The 13124-nt window shown below is 38.5% G+C and overlaps 2 protein-coding genes across 2 annotated transcripts in view; one reads left to right on the plus strand and one right to left on the minus strand.

Moving 5' to 3' along the window:
- LOC103515935 (transmembrane protein 41A-like) overlaps positions 1-13014 on the minus strand; it is a 15197-nt gene extending 2183 nt beyond the window's left edge. The window contains exons 1-5 of the mRNA XM_026828485.1: positions 12878-13014; positions 11112-11327; positions 7833-7988; positions 7288-7449; positions 6319-6446 (exon numbers count right to left, since the gene is read on the minus strand). Coding sequence (XP_026684286.1) covers positions 6319-6446; positions 7288-7449; positions 7833-7988; positions 11112-11219 — 554 coding nt within the window. The 5' untranslated portion in view covers positions 11220-11327; positions 12878-13014. The remainder of the gene's footprint in view (positions 1-6318; positions 6447-7287; positions 7450-7832; positions 7989-11111; positions 11328-12877) is intronic.
- Positions 11545-13124, plus strand: part of LOC103515938 (kinesin-like protein KLP2) — a 1945-nt gene continuing 365 nt past the window's right edge. The window contains exons 1-2 of the mRNA XM_008480882.2: positions 11545-11602; positions 12138-12374. Of these exons, the coding sequence (XP_008479104.1) occupies positions 11586-11602; positions 12138-12374 (254 nt within the window). The 5' untranslated portion in view covers positions 11545-11585. The remainder of the gene's footprint in view (positions 11603-12137; positions 12375-13124) is intronic.

Here is a 13124-nt window from a genome sequence, read left to right on the forward strand (position 1 = left end):
CATGACATACCAGAAGTGGTATTTAATAGTGTGATTCTTGCCTTGATTTTTTCATTGGTAAACCTATTCAGCCAGAGCACAAGCCAGCGGTAATATCACATTAAGGCACCAGTTCAGGGTTGTTCCGCAGTGGATTTGTGAAGGATGCAAAGTTGCGCGTGGTTAGTAGTAGAAGTGGGCGACCCATCTAGACCTGCTAGATGGTCGCCCATTTACATATCTAATCCACATCTAGACCATGTTTAGAGTGTACGACATTTCCGTTTGGACTTTTCCGCCAGCGAGAGAGCGCTCACTAGGTGAGACTGTGAGATGGTGAGAGGCGGGTAGCTTTGCACCGAATGGAAGGTAAGAACCCCCGTCCAATAACATACCCCAACAGTGATACAGTGATCGTTAAACCTCTAGGAAGACAAGGAAGATAGACAGAGAATAGAACCTCCCTGGTCCGAGCGGGGTATCACACTAGGCTTGCAACGCAGGAGGGTCGGGTTCGATTGCCCGGCGGGGCCGAGGTTTTTTCGGCTTGTGCTTGGAGTGGGGGTGCACTCAGCCCTCGTGAGGAGCAATTTTGAGTAGCTACTATGAATCGAGTCAGTGGCGGCATTACAAGTCGAAGAGACCGAGCGATAATAAATATGAATGATTGAGAGATGAAAGGACTTGTAATACTGTGATAGCCCTACAAAGTTGGAGAAAATCTCTCTGCTTTAATCCACAAAGATATCCATGAGTTGATTTGATTCTATAAGAGCTAGGAACAAGAATAGAAAAACGTCAGGATGGAAATGTCATTTCTAAGTAAACGATTATTCCGTTTACGTCAAAGCTTTGAGTTGAGCTCCAGTTTTCCAGAGAAGTTCAGAGGAAAAAAAGGCATTTGAGCAGTAAGAAAAGCATCCCAATCACCTCTGCACACCTTATGAGTTTCGAATTCTCCGGATTTCGAAAGATCAGCAATCAAATGAATTCTTCTTTCTGTCACCAACCTGTTACAGATTACGACCGGTTGCTAATCGTTCATGTTCAAATGACTGATTGCATTGACTTGGAAATGACAAATTCCATTCCGATTATTACGGGTACGGTGGAAAAAAAAAAGTGTAATGTGTGGTCCAAAATATCAACATTAAGGTGGATTTCCGACTCAACGCGACCTCTGTCGTGCGACGAAATGTGCATGTGAAAACAGGTGACGTCGCGCGACAATGTCGCGCGATTTTGTTCGCACGACAGAGGTCCGCGTTGGTGGAAATCCACCTTAATGCCTTGATATGTTTGACCACATTACATTTTTTTTTGTCCACCGTAACCCGTAATAAATCGGAATGGAAATTTGTCATTTCCAAGTCAATCAATCGTCATTTGAAATGAACGATAGCAACCGGTCGTATCTCATAACAGGTTGGGACACGCAAAGAGAATTCATTTGATTGCTGATATGTCTGAAATCCGGAATTCGAAACTCAATAGGTGTGCCAGAGGTTGATTGGGATGTCTTTCTTACTGCTCAAGTGCTTTTTATTTTCTCTGAATTCTCTGAAAATGGAGCTCAACTCAAAGCTTTGACCGTAAACGGATATCGTTTACTTAGAATGAATTTCCATCCTGCGTTTTCTATGTCTTGTCTATCTTAATCAGAAATCAAAATCAAATCATGGTATCCTTTGTGGTAAAGCAGAGAATTTTCTCAACAACCTTGTGGTATGCACAGTATTACAAGTCTTTCATTTACTCAATCATCATATTTATTATCGCTCGTCTCTTCGACTTGTAATGCCGCCACCTACTCGATTATATAGCTACTCTAAATTGCTCCTCACGAGGCCCCTGGAGTGCACCCCCCACTCCAAGACAAAGCCGAAAAAACCTCGGCCCCGCCGGCAATCGAACCCTGACTCCTGCGTGCAAGCCCTAGTGTGATACCCGCTCGCCAAGGAGGTTGCTATTACTTAGTCCTAGTCTCTCCTGTTTCCCTAGAGGTTTGTAACGTCACTGATATCACATGTTGCGGGGTATTTATGACGGGGGTTTTACCTTCCATTCGTTGCAAGCGTACCCGCCTCCTCACATCTAAATCTCATCCTAGGAATTTAGACTGGGAAAGCCCAAAACGGAAATGTCCTACACTCTAAAATGTCTAGATGTTGGTTAGTAATGGTAAATGGGCGAACCATCTTAAGAGTCTAGATGGTCGCCCATTTACATATCTAACCACTGCGCAACTTTGCCTCACAAATCACTGGAACAACCCTGTAACTGGGCCTTTAATGTGCTATACCGTGCTGGCGTTGTGCTCTGGCTGAATAAGGTTTTTACAATGAAAAAATCAAGGAAGAAATCCACACTGATTAATATAGCCACTTCTGGTATTCATGCACTGGCCCCTCCGCTTATCGCATTCCTTCGCTGTCAAAAGTTCAAATATCAAAAATGTCAACTTGAAAACTATTGGGGCGGCAAAGTTACAGTTCTTAAAACATTTTCTGCCTTGACACATACAGAAATGCTTCTCTACCTTTAGGGAAAGGGAAGCCAAAATCGATCAAACCGTTCATCAAAGTATTCACAGATTCACACAGATAAATGAAAGATGTAGTACCTTTGTTTCTCAGGCAAGCTATATTATGTATATCAAGGGTGGTTTTTAAATAAACATTTCTCTCTAAAGACCTCATTAGAAAGTGCTGTGTACGTACTGAAAGTAGCATCACTAGAAAGCACCCAATTGGAACACAACTCCAAATATGTACATCATGAAGACATACATCGTGCTTCAACGTAATGAATCCACTTAACATAGCTGAGCATATTCATGACTTCCTTGACTACACAAATCTAGATATTAATATATCATAAAAGTTTTCGAAAAAAAAAAAAAAAAAAAACCAACCAAACGACTTTGACAGAAAGGTGAAGAGGTGCACTTGTATGCCTGTGGAAGGTCATTGTTTTGTTTTGGTGTAATATCAACAATAACAATCTTTAACATTAAGAGTCAACACAACTTCGGCATTAGAAATTTGAAAGGGATGGACATTAGAATCAACATAACTTCGTTCAAATCTACAAACTTTAACATAGAGTCACACAACTTCGACATTAGAAATTAGAAACGATGGAACTCCGAATTTAAGAACCATTCAAAAATTCACCCAGACACATGTCGGAGTAAGTAGCACACGAACCCGTGACAAACGACCTACATGGAATAAAATCTGGAAACCTGACTCGTTTAAGACATTGAACTTGGACTAGACATGACAAGAACTTAAAAATGTATCAATAAAATCAACAATAATGTCCCCAATAAAATGAATTAGACATTAAAAATCGCGAATATTACTCAAAAATGGTTCCGGACTTTAAAGGAGTACACTTGTTCCGACATGGTAACAAAAAAATGGATCATAAAATGATAATGACCCAATTAAGCTTTGCTCTGAAATTCAGGACCATTTATGGAGAAAACACATACCTGATCCCTTCACAAACCATCGCGGAACCTACCATGGAATCTATTTTCTAATAATAAACAATAACCGAAAGAATTTTAAAAGAAAGAAACAGAAAAACAAACTCGAGAAAAGCTCGAGCTATTTTTTCCACTTCAAAATTTTAATTGCACTATTGAGAATCACTTGGGAAATGCACTTGTAAACTATTGATAAAGAAGTTGAGGGGTAAACTATACGATCCAGAATCGAAGGACGAGCCAATAACAACAACCATAATAATTACGCGTAAAAATCTCAAGATAAGGAAAAAACTAAGTAAAAAAAAAATCCAGAGTCTAGGCCAAAACGGAAAATACCACTGATCTCATCATGAAGAATGTGGAGATTCTTCTGACCGAACATAAAAAACCATGTTATCAAAAATCCTTGGCAGGTGTATCAAATAAAATCACATCTCAAGTTCTCCAGAATCTCCAGCCTTGTTCTGCTCACTGTTTTGCACAAACATTTTTTCGTTAGCCTCAATAAATACTTTCAATTTACGTCAATTCTTTTCGACATTAATTTTAAAGTCACGAAAAGAAAGCAAATAAAAGCAATAACTAAAAAAATACAACATAAGAAGCGAATAAAAAGGGAATTTTGTAAGTAAAAAGCTAGAAAAAGATTAAGAAAATAAAAAAAAAATTAACTTGGTAAAAATATTTGTTCAAAAAATAAAATAAGGCAAGTGATCGATCGTCTTACCTGGCAGCCATCGGGTCTTCGTTCGGATGATTCACTGAACTCAGTACAGAACCAGACCTGATGCTGTGGGTTTGAACTCGTGCTCCGGCATACTTTGCCTCGCTATGATGGACCGGTTCCACTCTGCCCACTCCCACCTGAAACCAGAGGTCTCCTCTTGTAACCTTGTATGGCGCGGGTCCCCAATTATCCCGTCTGGAGGGACGGGATGATAGTGACCTTCCGTGATATTGACCGTACGGACCAGGACCTGCACACGCGGGTGGTGACCATATGATTAGATCCCTAATTGACAGATGAGTTTTCTCATCTATCATAAATTAGGGTTAATCGGAATAACCTGGCCTTTTGATGAAGTGCCACAGCCCACATAAAAAGCAATAGTGAAACACCTCTGAGTGGTGTATTCTGCGTCTTGGTTTGTACTTCCCAATCCGAAATTTTACTGATTTTTAAAAGCATTAAAATCTGGGACACCTTATCAACAATATTGACAATCTGACAGTCCTCTAAATTACTGAATAGATTACCTTTCAGGAATTAATGGCCTGGGACTGTTTAGATTGGCAGCAAAGATTGCCATCACCTCTATATTGACAGGCAGCTTGATTTTCCCTCGCCCTCTCCATTCCGTCTCTTACCTTTTGTAACCTTTTCCCAGGGGTTCCCTTCCTATGACGCGTACCTCTTACATCTCCCTACCTATTGAATATCCCCCCCCCACAAAGAATTCCCATATTTTCACCTCGAGGCTCCCTCCCTATGGGATCTCCCTCTCACCTACTCCTCATCCCTTCTTTGAATATCCCTTCCCACGTTGAAAATTCTCCTTCTATTTATCCCCATAGTTCAGGCACTTGACACACTTTTCATTCTCTCCATTTGATTTTTTTCTCCTTGTAGCAAATTAAAAGCACTTCGAATACACAGGTATTTCAAAATTTCTTCAGCAGGGTATACCTACCCATTAACCACCTTCCGAGCCGTTTATACCGCTTTCAAGCCGTTACACCGTTTTCCATTAATTTCTCCCTCTCTTCTTCCATACTTTTTTGTGTAGACACTTGAAAAAGTTCAAGTCTTAAGGGAACGACGTTTTTGCACCATGATACTCGCGTAGGTACTTGAAGAAAGTGGAGAATGTGAATGGAATTTTAGGTTGAGAAGAGAAGTAGTTACCTAGGTTATCGACCATTTTTACTTTCCTTATCCTATAGGAAGGAAATTAATGTAATCGGGTCAAAATATCGATGGTCAGTTTTTTTTTTGCCAAAACACGTTTTGAGGTCGCTAGAGCCTAAATCCAAAGTTTCAGCCATTGGTCCGTGTGTGTGTCTGTCTGATGTCGAGGTCCCTAGAGTCTAAATCCAAAGTTTCAGCCATTGGTCCGTGTGTGTGTCTGTGTGTCTGTCTGTAAACAAAATATCTCGAGAACGGTAAGAGCTAGAGACTTGAAATTTTGTATGTAGATGTCAAATGTGACAAGGATGCGACACGAAACTTTTGGTTGAGATCGGTGTAACGGTTGGCGGCATTTTACCGCTTTTTGGCGGTTTTCGGTGTAATTTAACAATATATCGGGAACGGTATGAGCTAGAGACTTGAAATTTGGTATGGAGTTTACAAATGTGACAATATCTCGGGAATGGTATGAGCTAGAGACTTGAAATTTGGTATGGAGTTTACAAATGTGACAAGGATGCAACTCAAAACGTTCGGTTGAGATAGGTGCTGCGGTTGGCGGTATTTTGACCGTTTTTGGACGGATTTCGACCGTTTTTTGGCTGTTTTCAGTTGTACCGACTAAACGGTTAGAGATATGGTAAAAGTTAGGGTAATATAATACTCAAATAAGCATCATTCAATAGAATAAGGAAAGTCGTGTGATGTTCACACCAGATATTTTTTACATATAAAGCTAAATCAAAATTTTGAAGGTGTACCTTCAAAATCAAGCCCCCCCAAAAATTTAGGCAAGAACCGCCTATGATGTTGGATTTCACCAATATTTATTCCGTCCTTAGAACTCCTGTTAAGCTAACAGCCAGTTATGTTCCATTTAATTTGTATTAGAACACACACAAAGTTGTACGGCATCAATCCAAACAGAGTGGTGAAGAAGAATGTACGCAGAGGAATGCCGATGAAGGGCGAGAGAAGATTAACAAGAAAGTTGGGTGTGATTGGTAGAACCCGAATAGAAAGCAGATAGAACACCAGATTGTTACGGTTCTTTTCTACCTGGAATACAGAGAGGAGGTGTTCCTAGATTCATGAAAACAGGGTGGCTGAAAGTATTCTTGTGGAATCAACAACCAATATTGTCCAATTGAATTAACAATTGAACATACCAAAAAAAAAATCCTGAACTAAAATGTACATAAATATTTGATGTAAGAGCTCCTTCAGCAAAATCATGTCATTATAGGTAGGTACATAAAACTTTAAAATAAAAGAAAAAAAGAAAACATGATGAGCACCAAGTAGCCAGTTCCACAAGAGTAGGTATGAAATAAGAAAAGTTAGCTACAAGTGTAAAGTGACATTATTATATCCCTCCAGGGTGCGGCTGCCGGTTTGATAGGCAGTGTAACTGTTCTCACCTGGGTCATTATAGGCGTACTGCATGCAGAGAGTGCTGGGCAACAGGTGTCAACACTGCTTCCAATACCGGTCGCCCAATGTGACAACGCTGTATTCTCTAGGCGCAATGTAACGCGAGATTATTATAGGTAAGTTTACGGTGACTCACCTGACAATAAAACTGGAATGGCAGAAAAGAAAAGCGCTGAAAACGAGCTTTCGGGAAGACTATCAAAACAGTCTTTAAAACTTCAAAAACATAATGAGCACCAAGTAGCCAGTTTCACAAAAGTAGGTATGGAATAAGAAAAGTTAGCTACAAGTGACAACAATGATAATTTTATTTGCCTACTTACATAGGGTAGGGTAGGTACTTTTGTTTACATAACAGCTGCCCAAAATCAGTAATTTTCATTAGTCCATTCATTCATAGAACAGAGCCTACAGCTTATTTGCTTTAAAATTCAACACATTAAAAATAAATAAAAACATTACTCACCTCAGTCTTGAGGTAATCAATCTTGTCCGGGAAATAACTTGCCATGAGGGGTTTGAGGAAGATGTCGGAGAGTAAGAAACAGCTAGTGGCACCCAATGCTGTCAGACAACAACACAGAGGCCAACCAATGTACAAACCAAACAGAGCCCCACCAACAATATTCTGAAACAAAACAGGGCATGACACGTGTATTGGCCTTCTATGGCAATATTTCTGTTTATTCAAATTACTAGAAAACAACATGGAGTTATTATTCAGAATGAAAAAGAAAGCTTTTTTTTCAATAATCAAATCTAATAACACTGGTTACTACCTACTCATTTATGACAGCTCCTTTTTGTGTTTAACCTAACCCTATACACAATAACACTGGCTACTGCCCCTTTGTGACAGTTCTTTTTTGTAGGAGTTTTTCATTGTCATGGCTTCTGAACTAGTACCTACTCACAGCAAAGTAAAAACCTAAAAACAATGGTTCCAATCATAATGTACATTTATGATGTTTTCCCCTCTATAAGTAAAATGGTTTTCTTAGTTTCACTTACCATAATGGCTGAGCCTGGAATGATGAAAGCTTGCTTGACTAGATATGTGCTTACAAACACTAGAATCACGTAGAAGTAATGGTCCTCATAATAGGCTTCAAACAAATCTGCCAGCCTCTTCACATCCTGATAGTTGCTTGGTATTTTCATTGTAATCTAGTGAGAAAAGAATAGAATAAATACGAATTAATTGTTCTGCTACTTTGTCAAAACTTAACCCAACCTTAAGGGCTGTTTGGCAAACAGTGTTTGTGTTTACCCTTACAGTGGGCTTTTTGAGTATGGTTCTGATGCTTATTCCTTTACAAAAAAAAAAGTTCTCTGGGACAATGAGAATTCAATTTAGGAATGGGCGCTCTGTGTTTTGAATTTGTAGGAACCTGCAGAACTTACTTGGACAAAGTTCTCAAGTTACAAACCAATCACTACCTCATTTTCCTCACGAGGCTGAGTGGGCCCCGCAACATCCAGTCACGGAATCTATCCCTCCAGGGTGCGGCTGCCGGTTTGATAGGCAGTGTAACTGTTCTCACCTGGGTCATTATAGGCGTACTGCATGCAGAGAGTGCAGGGCAACAGGTGTCAACACTGCTTCCAATACCGGTTGACCAATGTGACAACGCTGTATTCTCTAGGCGCAATGTAACGCGAGATTATTATAGGTAAGTTTACGGTGACTCATCTGACAATAAAACTGGAGTGGTAGAAAAGAAAAGCGCTGAAAACGAGCTTTCGGGAAGACTATCAGAACAGTCATTAAAACTTCAACAAACAAGAGGCTGGCTTCATGCCAGAGCACCATTATAAACGTTCACCCAATTGGATTAGGCTATTCTTAATCTAAAATCGAAAGTATGTCCTGACTGCCAGTAACATCGTAAAGATCCATATCAAGATTATCAAGTATCAACTACGAATTGGAATAAGCTATAAAGGTGTTCACTTATTTTATGTTAGTCACTTAGTCTTATGTTGGATTTCACCAATATTTATTAGTCCTTAGAATTCCTGTTAAGCTAAGGTGTGATCGGTAGAACCCGAATAGAAAGCAGATAGAACACCAGATTGTTACGGTTCTTTTCTACCTGGAATACAGAGAGGAGGTGTTCATAGATTCATGAAAACAGGGTGGCTGAAAGTATTCTTGTGGAATCAACAACCAATATTGTCCCATTGAATTAACAATTGAACATACCAAAAAGAAAACCTGAACTAAAATGTACATAAATATTTGATGTAGGAGCTCCTTCAGGAAAATCATGTCATTATAGGTAGGTACATAAAACTTTAAAATAAAAGAAAAAAAGAAAACATAATGAGCACCAAGTAGCCAGTTTCACAAAAGTAGGTATGGAATAAGAAAAGTTAGCTACAAGTGACAACAATGATAATTTTAATTGCCTACTTACATAGGGTAGGGTAGGTACTTTTGTTTACGTAACAGCTGCCCGGCATCAGTAATTTTCATTAGTCCATACGTTCATAGAACAGAGCCTACAGGTTATTTGCTTTGAAATTCAACACATTAAAAATAAATAAAAACATTACTCACCTCAGTCTTGAGGTAATCAATCTTGTCTGGGAAATAACTCGCCATGAGGGGTTTGAGGAAGATGTCGGAGAGTAAGAAACAGCTAGTGGCACCCAATGCCGTAAGACAACAACACAGAGGCCAACCAATGTACAAACCAAACAGAGCCCCACCAACAATATTCTGAAACAAAAAAGGATGTGACATGTGTAATGGCCTTCTATGGCAATATTTCTGTTTATTCAAATTACTAGAAAACAACATGGAGTTATTATTCAGAATGAAAAAGAAAGCTTTTTTTTCAATAATCAAATCTAATAACACTGGTTACTACCTACTCATTTATGACAGCTCCTTTTTGTGTTTAACCTAACCCTATACATAATAACACTGGCTACTGCCCCTTTGTGACAGTTCTTTTTTGTAGTAGTTTTTCATTGTCATGGCTTCTGAGCTAGTACATACTCAACAAAGTAAAAACCTAAAAACAATGGTTCCAATCATAATGTACATTTATGACATTTTCCCCTCTATAAGTAAAATGGTTTTCTTTGTTTCACTTACCATAATGGCTGAGCCTGGAATGATGAAAGCTTGCTTGACTAGATATGTGCTTACAAACACTAGAATCACGTAGAAGTAATGGTCCTCATAATAGGCTTCAAACAAATCTGCCAGCCTCTTGACATCCTGATAGTTGCTTGGTATTTTCATTGTAATCTGGTGAGAAAAAAGTGTGAAGTGAAAAAAGTGTGAGTTGATCGGATCGGTTCGCGCGGGGGTCGGGCCTGGGGCGGGTTTGGATCGGGCCGGGGCGTTGGCCACGGATTTCATCATAAATGATTTCTTGTATGACCTATTCTTTTTTATAAATACTAATTATTGTTTGTTTTTTCTTTTCCCCCTCATTATCATTTGTATGACTTTGTAATTTGTTACATTCCTAACTTAAGTATATTACAATAAAAACATTTTATTTATTTATTTATTTAAAAGAGTAGAATAAATATGAATTAATTGTTCTGCTACTTTGTCGAAACTTAACCCAACCTTAAGGGCTGTTTGGCAAACAGTGTTTGTGTTTACCCTTACAGTGGGCTTTTTGTGTATGGTTCTGGTGCTTATTCCTTTGAAAAAAAAAAGTTCTCTGGGACAATGAGAATTCAAGTTAGGAATGGGCGCTCTGTGTTTTGAATTTGTGGGTGTGTTTATGTACCAGGTTGAGATAAGCTCGGACGAGGTGAGATAGGATATTGTTTCTACAGTTTTGCATTGGAGTGGTAACTTAAGCAAGGATAGCGTGGGAGTGTTGGGCTTTTTTTCTAACCCTCAGTCCCAGCAGCAATTTTTAAAATTTATTACTTTCTATTACAACAGTATAGCGGAGCTATACTAGTAATGAAAGTATTGTTTTTTATTTATTTTTGTTTGCTTTGTAATTCACTTGTTTGTAATATCCAATATAAATGAAAAGTATAATATAAATGTGCAAACTAGAGATGAAAAGTAAAAAATGAATTAAGATTGTACAAGTTGCGGAAAAAAAAAATCAAAATTCCAAATTTCCCGCCAACTTTACACGCTCATGAAGGCTGTGTTAAGTTACCACATCATTTTCCACATGCCATGGAAGGCCGAGAATGGCCCATCTCAGCCCAGTACATAAACACACCCTGTAGGAACCTGCAGAACTTACTTGGACAAAGTTTTTAAGTTACAAACCATCAATCACTACTTGAGTAACATACCTGGTTATTGAGATTTTTGTTTGGTAACTTGGGTGCCATAATGCCCAAAATATACAGCCACAGTAGAGCAGCCGTAAAGATTGGAATGATGTAAAAGCTATTAGCCATTGTCTTGATGTATCATGGAGGAACTATTACCGCTGATAAACCCTTGAATGATGGAATTGCAGGTTATCGGGTGTACTACGTACAATGTTGATGAACATAGCTTTCAATCTGTAAATTAAGAATATTCAAGTCAGTCAAAAGGTTCAGAATCTCATTTTAAAATGAGAATAAGGGGTTAGATCTGCAGTTAAAGGTGATAAATCTAAGTTACTGGGGTACCTAGTATTGAGCTGTGAGGTCAAGCAGTTATCATGTAAGGAAGTACTTTACCTTGACTCTGTTCCGAGTGGAGAGTTTTCCAAATTATAAGGAAATGAGTAAATCCTGGAGAAGGGTTCTCAGAAACGACAAACAGCAGCCACCCTTATGAATGCACACTCCAGGTGAGTTCAAATAACAAGTCTGTGTGTCTTCTTATTTAGGTTTTAAAGAAAAAATGGAAAACATATGAGGAGAAATGTCTATTATTGGATTCTGATTAATATTATCATAGGCATTGGACCAACCTTGGTGGTGTGGTGGTTAGCACAGTGAACTCTGGATCTGAAGGTTGGTGGTTCTAGTCCAAGTCAAATCGAAAATTTATTGTAGTGTATTTAAGGGGGAATGTCACTTGTGACGAACATTATGCTTAACACTTTTTTCCATTCTTTTAGAGTAAGGTCTGCCTCTCATTTTGAGAAATGAAAAAAAAAAATCATACTTCCAAAATCTAGAGATGTAGGTGTCTTTCCATCTTCTTCTGACTTTCGTTCCAACTAATCTCTTGTAGTCTGCAAGAAGAACAACAATTTCATTTATTGATGAACTGTTCATCTATTTAAATTTGGGTTGCCTATTGACACAGTACATCTGACAGTAAATCACCAATGCTGAATGTATTGCAAAACTATAATGAAACCTTGAACTCTATTCCAGTCGATCCCATACGATATTCACGATTACAATTCACATCAAGGATAACTCATTGGACGGTGAGGAGTTACTGAGGACCGGCAAGCTGAACCTGGTAGATCTGGCTGGTAGTGAGAACATTGGGAGATCTGGAGCACAAGATAAGAGAGCCAGAGAGGCCGGCAATATCAATCAGTCCCTCTTGACACTGGGCAGATGTATAACGGCGCTTGTCGAGAAGACACCACATATCCCGTACAGGTAAGTCAAATGTTGACCTAGCACCTAATAGATCAGTTGCACTTACTTGGGTGATGTTTCAAAGTCATAGAGCAGGAAAAATGAGGACCAACGGAATTTTCCTTTTTCTTCTACGACTTCTAGATACCGAGATAAATCGATTTAAAAAATACCGGTGAATTGTAAAGTTTGACGTCACGAACAGTAGAGCAGCCGTAAAGATTGGAATGATGTAAAAGCTATTAGCCATTGTCTTGATGTATCATGGAGGAACTATTACCGCTGATAATCCCTTGAATGATGGAATTCCAGGTTATCGGGTGTACTACGTACAATGTTGATGAACATAGCTTCAATCTGTAAATTAAGAATATTCAAGTCAGTCAAAAGGTTCAGAATCTCATTTTAAAATGAGAATAAGGGGTTAGATCTGCAGTAGGTGATAAATCTAAGTTACTGGGGTACCTAGGTACCTAGTATTGAGCTGTGAGGTCAAGCAGCTATCATGTAAGGAAGCACTTTACCTTCACTCTGTTCCGAGTGGAGAGTTTTCCAAATTATAAGGAAACGAGTAATAGAACAGACCATTATTAATACTTCATAATAATTATTATTTAATCACTTTAATATTAAAATAAATATAAAAATAAAAGATAAAAAAGATAATTTTAATATTTTAAAATTTCAAATTTTTCAAAATTTGAAAATAAGAAAAAAATATGCTCTGTTGCCAAATCTGTTGAATGATATAGGCGGCAACATTGCATTAGA

The sequence above is a fragment of the Diaphorina citri genome, unplaced genomic scaffold (genome assembly GCF_000475195.1).
Source record: "Diaphorina citri unplaced genomic scaffold, Diaci psyllid genome assembly version 1.1 scaffold1447, whole genome shotgun sequence".
In the NCBI taxonomy this organism is placed as follows: Eukaryota; Metazoa; Arthropoda; class Insecta; order Hemiptera; family Psyllidae; genus Diaphorina; species Diaphorina citri.